This window comes from Gymnoscopelus microlampas (assembly GCF_963454915.1).
Source record: "Gymnoscopelus microlampas genome assembly, chromosome: 20".
Classification (NCBI taxonomy): Eukaryota; Metazoa; Chordata; class Actinopteri; order Myctophiformes; family Myctophidae; genus Gymnoscopelus; species Gymnoscopelus microlampas.
The window spans coordinates 48,542,849-48,565,087 of record NC_139957.1 but is presented as its reverse complement, the minus strand read 5'-3'; the positions used below and the strand labels follow the sequence as shown (position 1 = coordinate 48,565,087).

General features: G+C 42.1%; 1 protein-coding gene across 1 annotated transcript in view; it reads left to right on the top strand.

Moving 5' to 3' along the window:
- Window positions 1–21,115, top strand: part of tedc1 (tubulin epsilon and delta complex 1) — a 32,739-nt gene extending 11,624 nt beyond the window's left edge. The window contains exons 5-10 of the mRNA XM_084044469.1: window positions 1,623–1,750; window positions 1,882–2,121; window positions 9,468–9,557; window positions 15,665–15,751; window positions 16,504–16,662; window positions 20,029–21,115. Of these exons, the coding sequence (XP_083900595.1) occupies window positions 1,623–1,750; window positions 1,882–2,121; window positions 9,468–9,557; window positions 15,665–15,751; window positions 16,504–16,662; window positions 20,029–20,334 (1,010 nt within the window). The 3' untranslated portion in view covers window positions 20,335–21,115. The remainder of the gene's footprint in view (window positions 1–1,622; window positions 1,751–1,881; window positions 2,122–9,467; window positions 9,558–15,664; window positions 15,752–16,503; window positions 16,663–20,028) is intronic.
- Window positions 21,116–22,239: the final 1,124 nt, after the last annotated feature.

The window sequence follows — 22,239 nt, the reverse complement described above, 5'->3', positions numbered from 1 at the left end:
CGGGAAAAGCACCAGAGAACCTGCTGCCTACACCAGCTTGAAAATAGCAGATCTACGAGTCGCCAGTGGGGCATCTCCTCACGACCGCATCGCGACCACCGGGCGGCCGACTGGAGCTGTGTTTACACTTCTGTTCTCAATTATATTGTTTAGTTTGTTGTCTGTCTATAGATGTACATCTGATAGATTGAAAACTTTAATATTCTGTTATTGTGGGCGTGTGTCGGCGTTCAATGGTTACATGGGGACAGTGACAGAGCTAAAGTAACTAAGTACAAATACTTAAGTTAAGTACTGTAGCCTACTTAAGTACTTAGGTATTTTTTTTACTTTACTGGAGTATTTCCAATTTTCAATACTTTTGCCTCTACTCCACTACATCCAGAGGCAAATATCGTACTTATACTCCCAGGTACGCCGACTTTTGTGCGTGGCCTTGGGGGCTGAACTTGATCGCCACACTTTTAATCCGATCGACGGCCATTTCCTCATACAGTTACAATGTATCAGAGTGCAATACACCTCCCAACCGCTAGGGTCGCTTAGTTGAATGCATGGAGAAAATTCGGAGAAAGAGGCCACTGATCGAATTAGAATGCTTTTCATTGAACAATACGGAAGACACGGGTACTTCTGACGGCCCGTATATAATTGTAACATCCATGGCCATGTGGTTAGCACTTTATATTTGAAACCTGAACGTTTATGTAGATGTACGGGTTGTAATGGAGAAAGTGCAAAAACCAGGTTGACGTTCAGCCATGACGCTGATGATGGACGATGCGATCGTGTTTCCACAGTGTTTCTTTTTTTCTGTCTAGTTATTGTTTGGACAATGTGTCACCTGAACTACTACAGTACTAGGCTAATGTTAACCTTGCTAGTTATAGTGTTATGTGCACACTACAGTACTACAGTAGGTCTATTCACATTATGTGAAGGCCTGTTATGTGCGCAATAGGCCTACCTTTATTTGACAACTTCAGTTACTAGTTCCTTTGTAGATTTCGATTATTATTACAAAACTTACATTAACCACTTCACCTTCATATACATTTCGTCCATTCGAAAATAGACGATCTACAAGCTCACAGATCTTGTAGATCTTCTATTTTCAAAAGATGTCATATACATTTGACAACTTGTGCAATGGGATATTCTGCATAATGAGTAGCCTACTTTCTAGTTTTGGTACTTTAAGTACATTTAGATACCAATGTTTTTGTACTTTTACTCAAGTACATTTTTAATTCTGGGCATTTACTTCTAACACAGTATTTCTACATTTTCTACATTAGTATTGATACTTTTACTAAAGTAAAAAATGTGAATGCTTTTTCCACTGACTGTATCCATGTCCAACGACCACAAGGTTAGTGCCAGGGACCAGCATAACATTTGTGGTCTAAAAATGTTTGCAAAAACATTCCACGTTTTTTACATTTTGTCAAAAGTTTTTGTAAATCGCAGATCTACAAGCCCACAACGCGTCACACACTCTCACATTGGATAATATGTCCTAGCTCTCCAGTCACAATGACATCTATTGTATGTCATTCTTTTCTTGTTTGTTTTTCATTCATTTCAGTTTTGTGTCAATTCATTTCTGTTTTTGTTTACAGAACATCCAGTGGTGTCCAGCAGGGATCTGTTGTTGGCTCTGGGCTGGTTGTTAGGATCTGGAGTCCTGGACACTGTGATGAACAACACACTGTTACACATAGACAACACAGTGTTGAGTAACACACAGGTACACACACACACACACACACACACACACACACACACACACACACACACACACACACACACACACACACACTACTACATGTATTGATGATGAAGTGTTGAGAAGATCCTGTAATGTTCCTTTGTCTTCAGCTCAGTGCTCAGGTTCTCCAGGAGGTTCTCCTCCCTGAGCAGCAGGAGCAGACCAGGAGGCTCCACCAGGAGGTTCTCCTCCCTGAGCAGCAGGAGCAGACCAGGAGGCTCCACCAGGAGGTTCTCCTCCCTGAGCAGCAGGAGCAGACCAGGAGGCTCCACTGGCTGCTGGGAGCTCTGAGGTTCCACGGTTCCACCCTGGTGTCCATGATAGAAGAGAGAGCTACACTGCTCCATGTGGTGAGAGACAGAACTACACAGATGAATTTTTCAATTCAATTTTATTAAAGTGTCAAATCACAACAAGTTGTCTCAAGACACTTTACATGTAGAGAAGAGACCCGACAATCCCACCCTGAGAGAGAGAGAGAGAGAGAGAGAGAGAGAGAGAGAGAGAGAGAGAGAGAGAGAGAGAGAGAGAGAGAGAGAGAGAGAGAGAGAGAGAGAGAGAGAGAGAGAGAGAGAGAGAGAGAGAGAGAGAGAGAGAGAGAGAGAGAGAGAGAGAGAGAGAGAGAGAGAGAGAGAGAGAGAGAGAGAGAGAGAGATACAGTGCAAGTAGTAACAGTAACAATAGTAGCACATATGATAGTGTAATATGTGATATGATAGTATAATATAGTACAGCAATAATGTGTATGTAGTATATAATGGTATAATATAAGAACATTAAGATAATATACAGTACTAGACCATACCCGGTCGGCGCAGCGCATCCGTGGGGGGATATGCGCACATGATCTGGCAACCCGGGAGGCAGTTCGTCCCATAGCTGGGCAGCCCCATGGCGTAAGTAACCATGGCGACAGTGTTTGACACAAAAACGCTAATAAGAAGCTGAGATTTGATGAAATTGAAAAACGGGCTTCACAGTTGCGGTCAGATGGTAATGGTCAATGGCTGTGTGCAAAATCAGAGCAATTGGTCCAGCCAGTGAGGAGAACCGGGTATCTTCACTCACGTACTCACCACCACTACAGAGGTTACTGGAATTATAGTAGGATATATAGTATAGTGGTATAGTGCAGTGTAGTAGAAATCCACGGTCGTGCTCCATGGAAAGGCCCGGTCCGCAGTCACAGTCTTGAGCCGCAGCTGGGGGTCCGTATTGACAGTCCATGGACCTGCGACGTGGGAAATAAAAGAAACTCCGGGGAGCGGGTCCCCGGTTGTAGAATTAGTGGCAGGCCTTACTAGAGCGTGAATCCGTACAGGGTTAATTACGATTGTACCAATGGGACACAAACCCACACAACCAAAGGGAGAACGAGAGGAGAGAGGACGAGAGGAGGGGGGGGGGGGGGGGGGGGGGTGAGCAGGGGAGGGGAGAGAGGATAACTATAGGGTGACTGAGTCTATACACTTCGGCTATAGGCTTTATCATAGAGAAAGGTTTTTAGTCTAGTCTTAAATATACAGGGTGTGTCTGCTTTGCGGACTGAGACTGGGAGAAGGTTCCACAGCTGAGGTGCCTGAAACTTAAATGCTCTGCCTCCTGTTCTAACTTTTTTGGGTTTCCTGGAGCCGTAAGCATTTTTTCATACTGTGGGCGCAGTGGTGTTCTGGTTGGTTTATAGGGCTCGATGAGTTCTTTGAGATATATTGGTGCCTGTCCATTGAGGGCCTTGTATGTGAGGAGGAGAACTTTAAACTCGATTCTGTATTTAACCGGGAGCCAGTGCAAAGAGGCCAATGAAGGAGTGATATGATCTCTTCTTCTGGTTCCTGTCAGTATGCGCGCAGCGGCATTCTGGACAAGCTGCAGGCTATTTAGGGATTTACTTGGGCAGCCTGATAGTAAAGCGTTGCAATAGTCCAGCCTAGAAGTAACAAATGCGTGGACAAGTTTTTCTGCATCATTTTGGGACAGAATATGCCTAACTTTTGCAATATTACGCAGGTGAAAAAAGGCATTTCTTGAAATTTGTTTTATGTGGGACTGAAAGGACATGTCTTGGTCAAACGTGACTCCCAGATTCTTTACAGTGGCCCTGGAGGTCAAGGTAATACCATCTAGGGTAAAATTCTCATCGGCTAATTTATCTCTGAGGTGCTTAGGGCCAAGTACAATAACTTCAGTTTTGTCCGAGTTGAGGAGTAGGTAATTACGGGTCATCCAACTCTTGATGTCTATAAGACATGCTTGAAGTTTAGCCAGTTGATCTGTTTCATCTGGCTTCATTGATAGATATAATTGTGTATCATCTGCATAGCAATGGGAATTTATAGAGTGTTTCCTAATTATCTCACCTAAAGGAAGCATATATAGAGTAAATAGTATTGGTCCAAGTACAGAGCCTTGTGGGACTCCGTATTTAACTTTTTCGCGTAGTGAAGGTGTATCGTTAACGTTTACAAATTGAAATCTGTCAGACAGATAGGACTCAAACCAGTTCAATGCAGCACCCTTAATGCCAACCAGATGCTCAAGTCTCTGCAACAAAATATGGTGATCAATAGTATCAAATGTGACGTTCGCTTGAGATTTTTAGTTTCAGAGTTATACCATGGGGCTAGCCTCTGTTGCTTTATTACCCTCTTTCTTAAAGGAGCAACAGAGTCAAGCGTTGTCTGAAGGGAGCCTGTGACATTATCAACAAGGTGATCGACCTGAGAGGGGCTATAAGTATAGAGATCTTCAATTGTTGTGGAATATACTGAGTTGATGGCTGATGGTATTGCTTCCTTAAATTTGCCCACAGCACTATCAGATAGATTTCTACCAAATACGTTTTTGTCCAATGGTGAGTAATCAATTAACACTTCCGTGACTAAGCAATCAATGGGACCGATTTTGAGAATTGAAAGTGGCTTAACTTCTCTCAGGAAGCTCTGAGAAAGTTCCCCTTTCATGACTTTTCCTAAATATATGTTTCAAACCATCTCCGTTTTTTTTTTTTTTTTTTAACTCATTATAAATATGAAATACATACCATGTATCCCATCCCAGCCGTTTTATTTCGGCTAAATTGATCGCTCTCCCCCTCTCTCCCCCAGGGTAGAGCACTTTACACCTCGTTTACCCCCCGCAGAGCGGCCCGCAGCGCAGCAGAGAACTGCTGCACTGCGAGTCTATGTTGCCATGTCTGCTTATTATAAGCGACTTTGGGCTTGATTTCCACGTCTTTCTATTATTATTATTATTATTATAATTACCCATATAATTACATCATAATGGTAATAATGTTCTACTCCACTACAGCTCAGAGGCAAATCTTGTGCGTTTACTCCACTACAATTATTTGAAAACTTTAGTTACTAGTTACTTTGCAGATATAAATATCTTTTCATAATGTTTAGATTAGCTTTTACTTTTATTCTACTTTTACTCCACTACAATTAGGCTATTTGAAAACTTTAGTTACTAGTTATATATATAGTTAAGAATTCAATTTCATTTGACAATGCTTCATGTCTCACTGTTTTCTCAGGGCAAAACGCAGTAACATTTTCATAGACCTGCCTGCTTATTTCTCTCTCAAGATTTGGCAACCCATTTCAACTTTCACTTTCATTGCAAAGCAGCGGAAAAAGAATAGATCTACAAGCATACAGCTTGTCACGCAGCAACTGTTTTGTGCTTGTAGATCAGATATTTTGCGCAGGATTGGTCACATGTGGAAACATACCAACGTGTTCACGTGTTGCGCTGTTGTCAGCGACGTGGAAAGTGATGATAGAAGGTTCAAGGAGACGCTTTACTTACGCTTAGGCATAATAGGCAAATAATGTGAATAGTATTATTATGAATAATACTAATATTCGTTTGTCAAGAGATATCCATGTGTTTTGGACAATGGAGATAGTCACGTAATTAGACAGTGGCTTCAGCGTTCATATAGGCTCCATGTTTCACTGAAGAGTTTAATGTGACGCTACAGATTGCGCTGTTTTATACGCTTTTTTTTATAAAGATTTTACATACAGAATCTGCAGTTACCATTACATTTTATAATACTATTTTATATATATATATATATATATATACTACATTACTATTTTAGAATGTTTGTGCCTGCCTACAACAACAACATTATGTGGGTTCACTGACTGAGCAGAGTGCAATTGAGATGTTAATGGCTATTTAGAAGACAATGGAACCCCCCACGGTTTGGGGGAGAAGCTGTGAGCTGGTCTGGAGCACAGAGGTGAGACAGTAGCCAATAGGATAGCCTTATTTGGGGATCAAAATGATCGTATTTCAGGCTGTGTAGGTATAAATGAAACCTCAGTCTTGCGAGTGTTAATGTAAAATCAAAAGTTATTAAATAGTGGTCGGAGAGGTTCTCATTATATGGGAAGACTATAAGATGTTCAATTTCAATACCATAGACCAAAACTAGGTCGAGGGTATGGTTGAACTTGTGAGTAGGTTTATCTACACACTGAGAGAAACCGATAGACTCAATTAGCGTAATAAACGCTTTACTGAGGCTATCGGTTACTACATCCACGTGGACATTCATGTCGGCAGCCAAAATGATTCTGTCAGAGTCTAGGACTAGGCGTGATAGAAACTCTGAGAATTCAGATAGAAATTCAGTGTAGGCCCCAGGAGGGCGATACACTGTAACAAATAATAGAGGCTGTAGTGATTTCCAGCTTGGGTGCGAAAGAGTGAGAACCAGACTTTCAAACGTTTTGTAAGTCAGCCTGGGTCTGGGGCTGATTATTAGGCTTGAGTTGAAAATGGCTGCAACTCCACCTCCAATCTGGCCGGTGTCTCGGGGAATATGGGCATTTGTGTGACTTGGTGGGGTGGCTGTATTTAGAGAGACGTATTCTTGCTCACCCAGCCATGTTTCGGTAAGACAAAGTAGATCAAGATGGTTGTCTGATATGATTTCATTTACCAATACACCTTTATAGCGTAGAGATCTAATGTTCAGGAGTCCACATTTAATAATTTTGTTTTGTGGCACGACTGCATTCATTTTGATTTGTGCCAGGTTTTTATGCACGGCTCCTCGAACCCTTGGTTTCACATGCCTAGGGGGTCGATTATTTTCAATTGTTCTGATTTGTAGGGTAGGTGGCTGCTCTGGTGGAAGCACAGAGGAGCGTGTAGGACTGCAACTCTGCTTCCTGGTCCCAACTCTGGGTGGTCATAGTTTATTGATAAACTCGTCTATATTTCTAGAGATGAGCGCCGCACCATCCCAGGTTGGATGTATGCAGTCTCTCCCCATCAGACCAGTTTTCCCCTCGAAAGTTTGCCAATGATTTATAAAGCCCACGTTATTATCTGGACACCACCTTGATAACCAGCGGTTGAATGAAGACATACGGCTGTACATCTCATCACCAATCATATTTGGCAGGGGGCCAGAGAAAACTACGGAGTCCGACATTGTCTTTGCGTATGTGCACACAGACTCAATATTTATCTTTGTGATCTCTGATCTCTTACGTCGTGTGTCATTGCCACCGCAGTGGATTACAATTGTATCATAACGTTTATGTTTAATTTTAGCCAGCATTTTTAAATCTGATTCGATGTCGCCCGCTCTGGCCCCGGGGATGCATTTGACTATGGTCCCTGGTGTCACTAACTTCACGTTTCTCATTATAGAACTACCAATAACCAGAGTTTTATTCTCAGTGACACGCGGAGGGGGCGTGTCACAGAGTGGGGCTGACGTCTCACTGCTAAACTCAACGGGTGTAGCAGCGAGTGGGGAAAATCTGTTTGAAACGTGAAGTGGTTGGTGTCCCGTGTGCTTTTGTTTATTTCTACGCTTACGACCAGGAGCAGTCACCCAGCCGTCTTGGGTCGTAGGGTGCGTGTGGGGACTATGATCAGTCACGGTCGGTGACCGTGGCTGGTAATGTCCCCCTGTTCCCTGTTGCATGGGAGCAGAGGCTAGGCTAAAGTGAGCACCACTAGACATGGTTTCCTCTAGCCGCCAGAGCCTCTCCTCCAGCGCTGCAAATACACTGCACTTGACACAAACATCCGTACATCCAATAAAGGCGTCGGAGCTGTAACTATGCATTTGGCATACAGCACAGGAGCGAGGATGAGAGCGAGACGGGAACCCGGGGGGGAAGGAGAGGGGGGGGAAGGAGAGAGAAGCCATCGCCCAGCAGCCCAAAGTAGCCGCTAAGCTAAAGCTAAAGCTAGGCTAACTGTGAAGCCAACAGCCAACGGCAAAGTTAGTCCTTTAGCTGGACAGTCAGCCCAGGCAGCGATAAAGTCGCCACACAGTAGAGAGATAGGGTAGTAGTTAGCAGTGATAGTGTGTGTTCAAATCACAACAATACAATAATATCAACGTTAGCGTCTTGCGCAGCTAAACGATGTACGTCTCGCTAGCGTCGCAGACAGTATAGGAAGTGACGTAACACGCTTACCGTCAGGGCTACGTCAGGGTTGCCAGGTAGCTTGTCCACTGACCTAGGTTGTGTGATCATGAATGAATATATATCCTATAAGGATATAGTGTAGATTAGATTGGTTGGGGGAGAAGACAACCATGCCTACTTAGGAGACCATTTGTAGGATTTGTACTACTTCGCCTCTAGTGGCTCCAATGGAGAATGTGTATCTTGCTAAATTAACAATCTTTGATTAAATCAAGCTGCAGGTTGATATGAGCAGGTGCTCTGAGTCTCTGATTAGACAGGTTGATATGAGCAGGTGTTCTGACTCTCTGATTAGACAGGTTGATATGAGCAGTTGCTCTGACTCTCTGATTAGACAGGTTGATATGAGCAGGTGCTCTGACTCTCTGATTAGAAAGGTTGATATGAGCAGGTGTTCTGACTCTCTGATTAGACAGGTTGATATGAGCAGGTGCTCTGAGTCTCTGATTAGACAGGTTGATATGAGCAGGTGCTCTGACTCTCTGATTAGAAAGGTTGATATGAGCAGGTGTTCTGACTCTCTGATTAGACAGGTTGATATGAGCAGGTGTTCTGAGTCTGTCCGGCCTAATCACATTAATACATCACTCCGCACTGCAGTCCGCACCTGATTAGACCATATATGGCACAGCTGTGCTGTGACGTCACGCTGTCCAACGGTAGGAAAACAAACAGACAGTAGCCTGACCCACCGCCGCCACCGGAGAACAAACAGCTATGCAAAATGGACTATGTATGCGAAAATAGCCGATCTACAAGTTCACAACGCGTCGCCATTGCGACGCGTTGTCAGCTTGTAGATCAGCTATTTTGGCCACGTGACACGGTCGTACGACGGAGCATACAGCCTTCTGGAATCAGCTGTGTTGATGAGACGGTGCCTCAGAGCGCTGCTACAGGGACTATTTAATGTCTCAGTCAAATAAACTCTTCTCTTTACAGGGAAACGGATAATAGCCAAACATTTTTATTTTTATTATGAATTGATGTGTAATCGCAATATTACACTCGAGGGTGTGCTTTACCGTCATTATTGGCACTTCAGTGATGCTTGCTAACCCTAACCCTGACCGCATCACTGGCGTGCCAATAATGACGGTAAAGCACACCCTCCCGAGTAATATTGCTTAAATAACACACTGCTGAATTCAGCGATTGACCAATCAGAATCAAGCATTCAACCAAGCCGTGTAATAATGGGAGTTAATCTCTTGTCTTCTCAGCTCCTGTCTTCCAGTCTCTCCTCTTCTTCTTCTTCATCATCATCTTCATCATCTGTACTTCATCATCACAACTCCTCAGCACTGAGAAAGGTAGGTGTGTGTGTGTGTGTGTGTGTGTGTGTGTGTGTGTGTGTGTGTGTGTGTGTGTGTGTGTGTGTGTGTGTGTGTGTGTGTGTGTGTGTGTGTGTGTGTGTGGGTGTGTGTGTGTGTGTGTGTGTGTGTGTGTGTGTGTGTGTGTGTGTGTGTGTGTGTGTGTGTGTGTGTGTGTGTGTGTGGGTGGGTGGGTGGGTGGGTGGGTGGGTGGGTGGGTGGGTGGGTGTGTGTGTGTGTGTGTGTGTGTGTGAGAAAAACTGTCAGAGAGGATACATTAAAAGAAGAGCAAAACAATGAGTGAAATATTGTGTGACTGCTGTTATTGACAGTCATTTATATGGAAAAGACTCACCTGTAGTCTGTATGTGTGTTTATAGCTCATTCATACATACAGACAGACAGTCTGTGTGTCTATAGCTCATACAGACAGACAGACAGTCTGTGTGTCTATAGCTCATACAGACAGACAGACAGTCTGTGTGTCTATAGCTCATACATACAGACAGACAGACAGACAGACAGACAGACAGACAGACAGTGTGTCTATAGCTCATACATACATACAGACAGACAGACAGACAGACAGACAGTCTGTGTGTCTATAGCTCATACAGACAGACAGACAGACAGACAGACAGACAGTCTGTGTGTCTATAGCTCAGACAGACAGACAGTCTGTGTGTCTATAGCTCAGACAGACAGACAGACAGACAGACAGACAGTCTGTGTGTCTATAGCTCAGACAGACAGACAGACAGACAGACAGACAGACAGTCTGTGTGTCTATAGCTCAGACAGACAGACAGACAGACAGACAGACAGACAGACAGACAGTCTGTGTGTCTATAGCTCAGACAGACAGACAGACAGACAGACAGACAGACAGACAGACAGTCTGTGTGTCTATAGCTCAGACAGACAGACAGACAGACAGACAGACAGACAGTCTGTGTGTCTATAGCTCAGACAGACAGACAGACAGACAGACAGACAGTCTGTGTGTCTATAGCTCAGACAGACAGACAGACAGACAGACAGACAGACAGACAGACAGTCTGTGTGTCTATAGCTCATACAGACATTCACAGCGTCCTCCTGACCGTGAGTGAGTGACTGACAGACAGTGACATTTGACTGACTTGTTTATTTTACTGCGGAGGTTTGATCTGTAACACAGATATGTATCTAACCAATCTGTGCTACAGGGCTGTGTTACTGAACATTCATTTGATCTGTGCTACAGGACTGTGTTACTGAACATTCATTTGATATGTGCTACAGGGCTGTGTTACTGAACATTCATTTGATCTGTGCTACAGGACTGTGTTACTGAACATTCATTTGATATGTGCTACAGGACTGTGTTACAGAACATTCATTTGATCTGTGCTACAGGACTGTGTTACTGAACATTCATTTGATATGTGCTACAGGGCTGTGTTACTGAACATTCATTTGATATGTGCTACAGGACTGTGTTACAGAACATTCATTTGATATGTGCTACAGGACTGTGTTACTGAACATTCATTTGATCTGTGCTACAGGACTGTGTTACTGAACATTCATTTGATATGTGCTACAGGACTGTGTTACTGAACATTCATTTGATATGTGCTACAGGGCTGTGTTACTGAACATTCATTTGATATGTGCTACAGGACTGTGTTACTGAACATTCATTTGATATGTGCTACAGGACTGTGTTACTGAACATTCATTTGATATGTGCTACAGGGCTGTGTTACTGAACATTCATTTGATCTGTGCTACAGGACTGTGTTACTGAACATTCATTTGATATGTGCTACAGGACTGTGTTACTGAACATTCATTTGATATGTGCTACAGGGCTGTGTTACTGAACATTCATTTGATATGTGCTACAGGACTGTGTTACTGAACATTCATTTGATATGTGCTACAGGACTGTGTTACTGAACATTCATTTGATATGTGCTACAGGACTGTGTTACTGAACATTCATTTGATATGTGCTACAGGACTGTGTTACTGAACATTCATTTGATCTGTGCTACAGGACTGTGTTACTGAACATTCATTTGATATGTGCTACAGGGCTGTGTTACTGAACATTCATTTGATATGTGCTACAGGGCTGTGTTACTGAACATTCATTTGATATGTGCTACAGGGCTGTGTTACAGAACATTCATTTGATCTGTGCTACAGGGCTGTGTTACTGAACATTCATTTGATCTGTGCTACAGGGCTGTGTTACAGAACATTCATTTGATATGTGCTACAGGGCTGTGTTACTGAACATTCATTTGATATGTGCTACAGGACTGTGTTACTGAACATTCATTTGATATGTGCTACAGGGCTGTGTTACAGAACATTCATTTGATCTGTGCTACAGGGCTGTGTTACTGAACATTCATTTGATCTGTGCTACAGGACTGTGTTACTGAACATTCATTTGATATGTGCTACAGGGCTGTGTTACAGAACATTCATTTGATATGTGCTACAGGACTGTGTTACTGAACATTCATTTGATCTGTGCTACAGGGCTGTGTTACTGAACATTCATTTGATATGTGCTACAGGACTGTGTTACTGAACATTCATTTGATATGTGCTACAGGGCTGTGTTACAGAACATTCATTTGATCTGTGCTACAGGGCTGTGTTACAGAACATTCATTTGATATGTGCTACAGGGCTGTGTTACTGAACATTCATTTGATCTGTGCTACAGGGCTGTGTTACAGAACATTCATTTGATCTGTGCTACAGGACTGTGTTACTGAACATTCATTTGATATGTGCTACAGGACTGTGTTACAGAACATTCATTTGATCTGTGCTACAGGGCTGTGTTACAGAACATTCATTTGATCTGTGCTACAGGGCTGTGTTACTGAACATTCATTTGATCTGTGCTACAGGACTGTGTTACTGAACATTCATGCTCCTTCCATTCCGACATCTCGCCACTCCAACTAGTGACTTCCGCGTGCGGTTAGGGTTAGGTATAGGGTTCGTTAACGTCGGAAAGGCGACATGTCCGAAAGGCGAAATGCACCCGCTACAGGGTGATCTGTGCTACAGGGTGATCTGTGCTACAGGGTGATCTGTGCTACAGGGCTGTGTTACTGAACATTACCCTGTGATATGTTATTGAACACTGACTGGGGGGGGTTGTGGGGAAGGAAGTTAATACACGGTTGGCAAAGCAAGTACTCTATGTGTGTGTGTGTGTGTGTGTGTGTGTGTGTGTGTGTGTGTGTGTGTGTGTGTGTGTGTGTGTGTGTGTGTGTGTGTGTGTGTGTGTGTGTGTGTGTGTGTGTGTGTGTTTTCTTCATGATTTTCTATGGTATTGTGTGTTTATTGTTTGTTTCAGGGGTTGATGTAAGATTTTGTCAATTCCTTGTACGGTTGTTGGTGGTTTTGTTCTTTAACCCCTTTTTTCTGACTGGGACTCTGACTGGCAGTTACCCAGCAAACCGCTACAGTGTGTCCTCTAGAAGCATCCTAAATGTCTCTATTAAGACCATAGTGTGTCCTCTACAAGCATCCTAAATGTCTCTATTGAGACCATAGTGTGTCCTCTACAAGCATCCTAAATGTCTCTATTCAGACCATAGTGTGTCCTCTACAAGCATCCTAAATGTCTCTATTGAGACCATAGTGTGTCCTCTACAAGCATCCTAAATGTCTCTATTAAGACCATAGTGTGTCCTCTACAAGCATCCTAAATGTCTCTATTGAGACCATAGTGTGTCCTCTAGAAGCACCCTGAATGTCTCTATTAAGACCATAGTGTGTCCTCTACAAGCATCCTAAATGTCTCTATTAAGACCATAGTGTGTCCTCTACAAGCATCCTAAATGTCTCTATTCAGACCATAGTGTGTCCTCTACAAGCACCCTAAATGTCTCTATTCAGACCATAGTGTGTCCTCTAGAAGCACCCTGAATGTCTCTATTAAGACCATAGTGTGTCCTCTACAAGCATCCTAAATGTCTCTATTCAGACCATAGTGTGTCCTCTAGAAGCACCCTGAATGTCTCTATTGAGACCAATGGCACCAGTTTCAGAGAGTCCTGAAGTTTGTTCCATTTGTGTGGAGCATAATACATGAAAGCACTTTTTCCTTGTTCACTGCTCTTACATGGACTGTGTGTCTGTGAACGTGTTGATGGACTGGTATATCTAATGTGTGTTTGTGAACATGTTGATGGACTGGTATATCTAATGTGTGTGTGTGTGTGTGTGTGTGTGTGTGAACATGTTGATGGACTGGTATATCTAATGTGTGTTTGTGAACATGTTGATGGACTGGTATATCTAATGTGTGTCTGTGAACATGTTGATGGACTGGCATATCTAATGTGTGTTTGTGAACATGTTGATGGACTGGTATATCTAATGTGTGTCTGTGAACGTGTTGATGGACTGGTATATCTAATGTGTGTGTGTGAACATGTTGATGGACTGGTATATCTAATGTGTGTTTGTGAACGTGTTGATGGACTGGTATATCTAATGTGTGTGTGTGTGTGTGAACATGTTGATGGACTGGTATATCTAATGTGTGTGTGTGAACATGTTGATGGACTGGTATATCTAATGTGTGTTTGTGAACATGTTGATGGACTGGTATATCTAATGTGTGTGTGTGAACATGTTGATGGACTGGTATATCTAATGTGTGTGTGTGTGTGTGTGTGTGTGTGTGTGTGTGTGTGTGTGTGTGTGTGTGTGTGTGTGTGAACATGTTGATGGACTGGTATATCTAATGTGTGTGTGAACATGTTGATGGACTGGTATATCTAATGTGTGTGTGTGAACGTGTTGATGGACTGGTATATCTAATGTGTGTTTGTGAACATGTTGATGGACTGGTATATCTAATGTGTGTGTGTGAACATGTTGATGGACTGGTATATCTAATGTGTGTTTGTGAACATGTTGATGGACTGGTATATCTAATGTGTGTCTGTGAACGTGTTGATGGACTGGTATATCTAATGTGTGTGTGTGAACGTGTTGATGGACTGGTATATCTAATGTGTGTTTGTGAACGTGTTGATGGACTGGTATATCTAATGTGTGTCTGTGAACATGTTGATGGACTGGTATATCTAATGTGTGTGTGTGAACATGTTGATGGACTGGTATATCTAATGTGTGTGTGTGAACATGTTGATGGACTGGTATATCTAATGTGTGTCTGTGAACGTGTTGATGGACTGGTATATCTAATGTGTGTTTGTGAACGTGTTGATGGACTGGTATATCTAATGTGTGTGTGTGAACGTGTTGATGGACTGGTATATCTAATGTGTGTGTGTGAACGTGTTGATGGACTGGTATATCTAATGTGTGTTTGTGAACGTGTTGATGGACTGGTATATCTAATGTGTGTGTGTGAACGTGTTGATGGACTGGTATATCTAATGTGTGTGTGTGAACGTGTTGATGGACTGGTATATCTAATGTGTGTTTGTGAACGTGTTGATGGACTGGTATATCTAATGTGTGTGTGTGTGAACATGTTGATGGACTGGTATATCTAATGTGTGTGTGTGAACATGTTGATGGACTGGTATATCTAATGTGTGTGTGTGAACATGTTGATGGACTGGTATATCTAATGTGTGTGTGTGAACATGTTGATGGACTGGTATATCTAATGTGTGTTTGTGAACATGTTGATGGACTGGTATATCTAATGTGTGTGTGTGAACATGTTGATGGACTGGTATATCTAATGTGTGTTTGTGAACATGTTGATGGACTGGTATATCTAATGTGTGTTTGTGAACATGTTGATGGACTGGTATATCTAATGTGTGTTTGTGAACATGTTGATGGACTGGTATATCTAATGTGTGTGTGTGAACATGTTGATGGACTGGTATATCTAATGTGTGTTTGTGAACATGTTGATGGACTGGTATATCTAATGTGTGTGTGTGAACATGTTGATGGACTGGTATATCTAATGTGTGTTTGTGAACATGTTGATGGACTGGTATATCTAATGTGTGTCTGTGAACGTGTTGATGGTGTGTTGTTGTGGAGTGTGTTGTTGTGTGTGTTTCAGGAGTGTGTTGTTGTGTGTCTTTCAGGAGTGTGTTGTTGTGCGGGAGTTGTGTGATCTTCTAGAATCCTACATGAACTGGAAACAACATGAAACACTGTTCTGGAAATGGATGGTGAGTCTGACTGTTACACTGTACCACTACACCACACACACGCGCACGCACGCACGCACGCACGCACGCACGCACGCACGCACGCACGCACGCACGCACGCACGCACGCACGCACGCACGCACGCACGCACGCACGCACACACACACACACACACACACACACACACACACACACACACACACACACACACACACACACACACACACACACACACACACACACACACTCCTGAAAGACACAACACTACATGACTACTAGGGGTGTACATTTCTAGGCCAATATTTTGTTCAGTGCCCATGGGACTAAAGAATGGTTCAGAAGCTGTAATACTAATAATAATATTAATAATAATAATAATATTAATAATAAAGAATGGTTCAGTGTGTGTTCTACCTACTTACACACAGATACAGGAAGTAAACCAGAGATGGCAGGTCTTTCTATTTTTTGTGTCTCGGGTTAGACTAACCAACCTGAGGTTGTGGGTGAAGTAAAGTAAATTAACATAAAATGCTCACAAATATGAGTGTTATAATGTAATAGTGTTATAATGTAATAGTGTTATAATGTAATAGTGTTATAATGTAACAGTGACAGTTAGTCTCCAGAAAGAAGCATAAGCCTATAGGCAGCAGCTTGCCCTTTGCACGGCCTGCCTTTAATTCAACTGTGAAGAACAATAAAAATGTGTGTGTGTGTGTGTGTGTGTGTGTGTGTGTGTGTGTGTGTGTGTGTGTGTGTGTGTGTGTAGGACAGTGTGTTGGACTGCCGTTTGACGGACAAGGGGGAGGCGTGTCCTGCTGCGGTGCGACCCAGACAGCCAGCCAATGGGAGCGCAGCTGTATGTCAACATGGAAACCGAGGACTAGAGAGATTGGACATCGCGTTGCGGTCCCTGCCTACTGCACAGGTACACACACACACACACACACACACACACACACACACACACACACACACACACACACACACACACACACACACACACACACACACACACACACACACACACACACACACACTAAACTATAATAGCCTTGGTTGTCAGTAACTAGAGTTGTTCTGATGATAAAAAGCCTAATTACTCATCGGTCTGATACCATGTGACTGATCATGTGATGACGGCTAATTTTACACTAAACAATTCTTTATTTCGAACATTGATTTGTAACTAAGCTCTACAGTTTCATTATGTTACCATACTAATTACACTCATTTACTCCTGGATTCATTTATACAACATTGGTATTGGATCAGTACTTTAGATTCATTTATACAACATTGGTATTGGATCAGTACTTTAGATTTATTTATACAACATTGGTATTGGATCAGTACTTTAGATTCATTTATACAACATTGGTATTGGATAGGAGAAGTGGATTGAGTGGCCCTGTCTTGCTCTAAGAGGACTGACCGTGGGACGTAAGTCGGGGCTTGATCAACCCCGGCTGATGCCTAAACCTAACCTTATTCCTAAACCTAACCTCAGTAAAACTATGTCTAAACCTAACCTTATTCCTAAACCTAACCTCAGTAAAACTATGTCTAAACCTGACCTTATTCCTAAACCTAACCTCAGTAAAACTATGTCTAAACCTGACCTTATTCCTAAACCTAACCTCAGTAAAACTATGCCTAAACCTAACCTTATTCCTAAACCTAACCTCAGTAAAGCTATGTCTAAACCTAACCTTATTCCTAAACCTAACCTCAGTAAAACTATGTCTAAACCTGACCTTATTCCTAAACCTAACCTCAGTAAAACTATGCCTAAACCTAACCTTATTCCTAAACCTAACCTCAGTAAAGCTATGTCTAAACCTGACCTTATTCCTAAACCTAACCTCAGTAAAGCTATGTCTAAACCTAACCTTATTCCTAAACCTAACCTCAGTAAAGCTATGTCTAAACCTAACCTTATTCCTAAACCTAACCTCAGTAAAGCTATGTCTAAACCTAACCTTATTCCTAAACGTAACCTCAGTAAAGCTATGTCTAAACCTAACCTTATTCCTAAACCTAACCTCAGTAAAGCTATGTCTAAACCTAACCTTATTCCTAAACCTAACCTCAGTAAAACTATGTCTAAACCTAACCTTATTCCTAAACCTAACCTCAGTAAAACTATGTCTAAACCTAACCTTATTCCTAACCTAACCTCAGTAAAACTATGTCTAAACCTGACCTTATTCCTAACCTAACCTCAGTAAAACAAATACAAGAATACAAGAGTCCGCAAAAAAAAAAATGGGGGCAATGTGTGTTTTGAGGCGAGTCCTCCGGTTACCAACATGTTGTATAAATGAATCTAGGACTACTAATCTATAAAGAAAAACATCACATGGATGCACCTGGGACGTATCATCAGTGTTGTAGCCTGGGGTCAACGGGTGTTTCGGGTCTCTCAACATACACCCTCGCCCAGGTGACCCATAGTTTTACTGAGGTTACATTTAGGAATAAGGTTAGGTTTAGACATAGTTTACTGAGGTTAAGGTTAGGTTTAGACATAGTTTACTGAGGTTAAGGTGAGGTTTAGACATACCAGCCAACATACCAGCAACAGTGTGTGGTAACCTTGTGAAGACTTACAGAAAACGTTTGACCTCTGTCATTGCCAACAAAGGGTATATAACAAAGTATTGAGATGAACTTTTGTTATTGACCAAATACTTATTTTCCTCATAATTTGCAAATACATTCTTTAAAAATCAGACAATGTGATTTTCTGGATTTTTTTTCCTAATTTTGTCTCTCATAGTTGATGTATAACTATGATGAAAATTACAGGCCTCTCTCATCTTTTTAAGTGGGAGAACTTGCACAATGGTGGCTGACTAAATACTTTTTTGCCCCACTGTAGTTTACTGAGGTTAAGGTGAGGTTTAGACATAGTTTACTGAGGTTAAGGTGAGGTTTAGACATAGTTTACTGAGGTTAAGGTGAGGTTTAGACATTGTTTACTGAGGTTAAGGTTAGGTTTAGACATAGTTTTACTGAGGTTAAGGTTAGGTTTAGACATAGTTTACTGAGGTTAAGGTTAGGTTTAGACATAGTTTACTGAGGTTAAGGTTAGGTTTAGACATAGTTTTACTGAGGTTAAGGTTAGGTTTAGACATAGTTTTACTGAGGTTAAGGTGAGGTTTAGACATAGTTTACTGAGGTTAAGGTTAGGTTTAGACATAGTTTACTGAGGTTAAGGTTAGGTTTAGACATTGTTTACTGAGGTTAAGGTTAGGTTTAGACATAGTTTACTGAGGTTAAGGTGAGGTTTAGACATAGTTTACTGAGGTTAAGGTTAGGTTTAGACATAGTTTACTGAGGTTAAGGTGAGGTTTAGACATAGTTTACTGAGGTTAAGGTGAGGTTTAGACATAGTTTACTGAGGTTAAGGTGAGGTTTAGACATAGTTTACTGAGGTTAAGGTTAGGTTTAGACATAGTTTACTGAGGTTAAGGTGAGGTTTAGACATAGTTTTACTGAGGTTAAGGTGAGGTTTAGACATAGTTAACTGAGGTTAAGGTTAGGTTTAGACATAGTTTACTGAGGTTAAGGTGAGGTTTAGACATAGTTTACTGAGGTTAAGGTGAGGTTTAGACATAGTTTACTGAGGTTAAGGTGAGGTTTAGACATAGTTTACTGAGGTTAAGGTGAGGTTTAGACATAGTTTACTGAGGTTAAGGTGAGGTTTAGACATAGTTTACTGAGGTTAAGGTGAGGTTTAGACATAGTTTACTGAGGTTAAGGTGAGGTTTAGACATAGTTTACTGAGGTTAAGGTGAGGTTTAGACATAGTTTACTGAGGTTAAGGTTAGGTTTAGACATAGTTTACTGAGGTTAAGGTTAGGTTTAGACATAGTTTACTGAGGTTAAGGTGAGGTTTAGACATAGTTTACTGAGGTTGAGGTTAGGTTTAGACATAGTTTACTGAGGTTAAGGTGAGGTTTAGACATAGTTTACTGAGGTTAAGGTGAGGTTTAGACATAGTTTACTGAGGTTAAGGTTAGGTTTAGACATAGTTTACTGAGGTTAAGGTGAGGTTTAGACATAGTTTACTGAGGTTAAGGTGAGGTTTAGACATAGTTTACTGAGGTTAAGGTTAGGTTTAGACATAGTTTACTGAGGTTAAGGTTAGGTTTAGACATAGTTTACTGAGGTTAAGGTGAGGTTTAGACATAGTTTACTGAGGTTAAGGTGAGGTTTAGACATAGTTTTACTGAGGTTAAGGTGAGGTTTAGACATAGTTTACTTTATCTATATTTATGTCTTCCAGAGAGGAGGCGAGGAGAGGAGGCGAGGAGAGGATGAAGGAGAGGAGACAGGAGCACCTCCTCTCCTCCAGGCCTACAGAGCCAGGCTCCAGAGCCAGAGGCCGGCCCGCCACACCTCCTACCCAGCAGAGAGGCCTCCTGCTGGGCCTGCCTCTACAGGACAGCTCCAGGCTGCACAGGCCTTCAGGCTGTTCCAACAGACAGAGGCCCGCCTCAAACACATGATGGACACACAGAGACGGGCCAATAGGACGCAGCTACAGGACATGATGGGCAGGCTGGAACATGTAGTTCTAATACCTCCTTAAGACAGGCTGGAACATGTAGTTCTAATAGCTCCTTAAGACAGGCTGGAACATGTAGTTCTAATAGCTCCTTAAGACAGGCTGGAACATGTAGTTCTAATAGCTCCTTAAGACAGGCTGGAACATGTAGTTCTAATACCCCCTTAAGACAGGCTGGAACATGTAGTTCTAATAGCTCTTTAAGGCACCTTACCGTTTCTATGTTATGATATTTTAGGATGAATGGTACATTAGAAAAATGTCACAACGTCATCCCAGGTTCGCCACAGCATAAAACGTGCATCAATAAGCCTTGTGTTAGATCACGTATTTTAATAGCTTTTTTTCGGTTTAGTTTTTTGGTGAGATGTGACGTTCATAGTGACAGAACAGTGACAGAGTGCAACCGGAAAAAAACAAAACAAAATCTCGCGAGATGAGATTGAAATCTCGTCTAGAGAGACTTCAGTTTTGTATTTCTTTTATTTAAGATTATGTGGAATGTATTTGTCTTCGTTAAAGGGCATGTACGTGATGTTAGTTTATGTACAGGGGTGCACATAACTGGTGCGCAGGTGTGCATGCGCACCCAAAATAAATAATGCGCACCACATCAGACGACGCGAGGCGCTTTTGCGTGCCAACAGATGGGACAGGAATTTCCAGCAAAAATAAAAAATAAAAGCCTGCACGTGATTGTGTGAGTGCAACAGCAGCGGCTGTTAGAGGCACTTGTCACCGATGATGAACGCGTAGTGGTGCAAAAATATGCCGTGAACGTCCCAATTTGGGCGGATAAAAACAGCGCAGCACAGGGCACCAACCTTGGGGGCTTCACCAAACTGCGTGAGAGAAAAAAAAACGGCAAAAATCGGCGCAATTTGGAAGCAGAGCGTCCTTTTTTCTCGTGCAGCAACCCCCCCCCCCCGGTGGGCACCGTGCTGAATCCCCCCCCCCCCCCCCCCCCCCCCGTTGACAAAACGGGACCATTTATTTTGTGCGCACCAAGTCACATCTCCAGGTGCTCTTCTGAGTACTAGACCTAAAAAGTTGTGTGCACCCCTGTTTATGTATTTGTCTTCATTAAAGGGCATGTACGTGATGTTAGTTTATGTATTTGTCTTCATTAAAGGGCGTGTACGTGATGTTAGTTTGTTAAAGTAAGTGTTGGGTAACACCCCTAACCCTAGCCCAAATGTACAGCATAAATCCACATGGAAACTGATTCTTGTTTGAAATGTGATTCAAATGTGATTTCTAAAGATGTGTCTCAGTCTGGACATTCTGACACTGAAGCAGGATTTATACTTTGTCGTACATGCCGTCCCTTGCCGAAAATAGACGATCTACAAGTTCACAATGCGACGCATTGGGAACTTGTAGATCGGCTATTTTTGAATACACAAATCTGATCTGATTCACTTGCAAATAACAGTGTGAACAGTCAGTCCTAAAGATAAGATTTGAGAAACAAATCAACAAAGGCCTTACTTTATTGTCAGGCCTGCCTCCATTCCCCCTGAGCTGCCACAACAAATAGCATCTTTAACCCTTAACACATAGCCTGTTAAACAGTTACTGATTTAACCACTTGAACCCCAGCGTCCATATTCTAAGGGGAAACATTAGCCAAAATAGTAGATCTTCAAGCTCACAATGCGTCACGTTCACAACACATTGTGAACTTGTAGATCTGCTATTTGTGGCAAAGAGATATGGAGTGGACGCTAACTCTATATAACAATAAGCCACCTCCCGACCTACTTATTTATAATGTATAAGGTCAAGTATCACACAGCTTCATAATTAAAGGTCACTCACAGACTTTTTATTTTGGCGGCCAGGATCTTGTTTCATAATAATTCTCATAGTTGTAATACATTATAACAATTATACAATGCATTCTCACTGCTCATTAATCCTAAATAA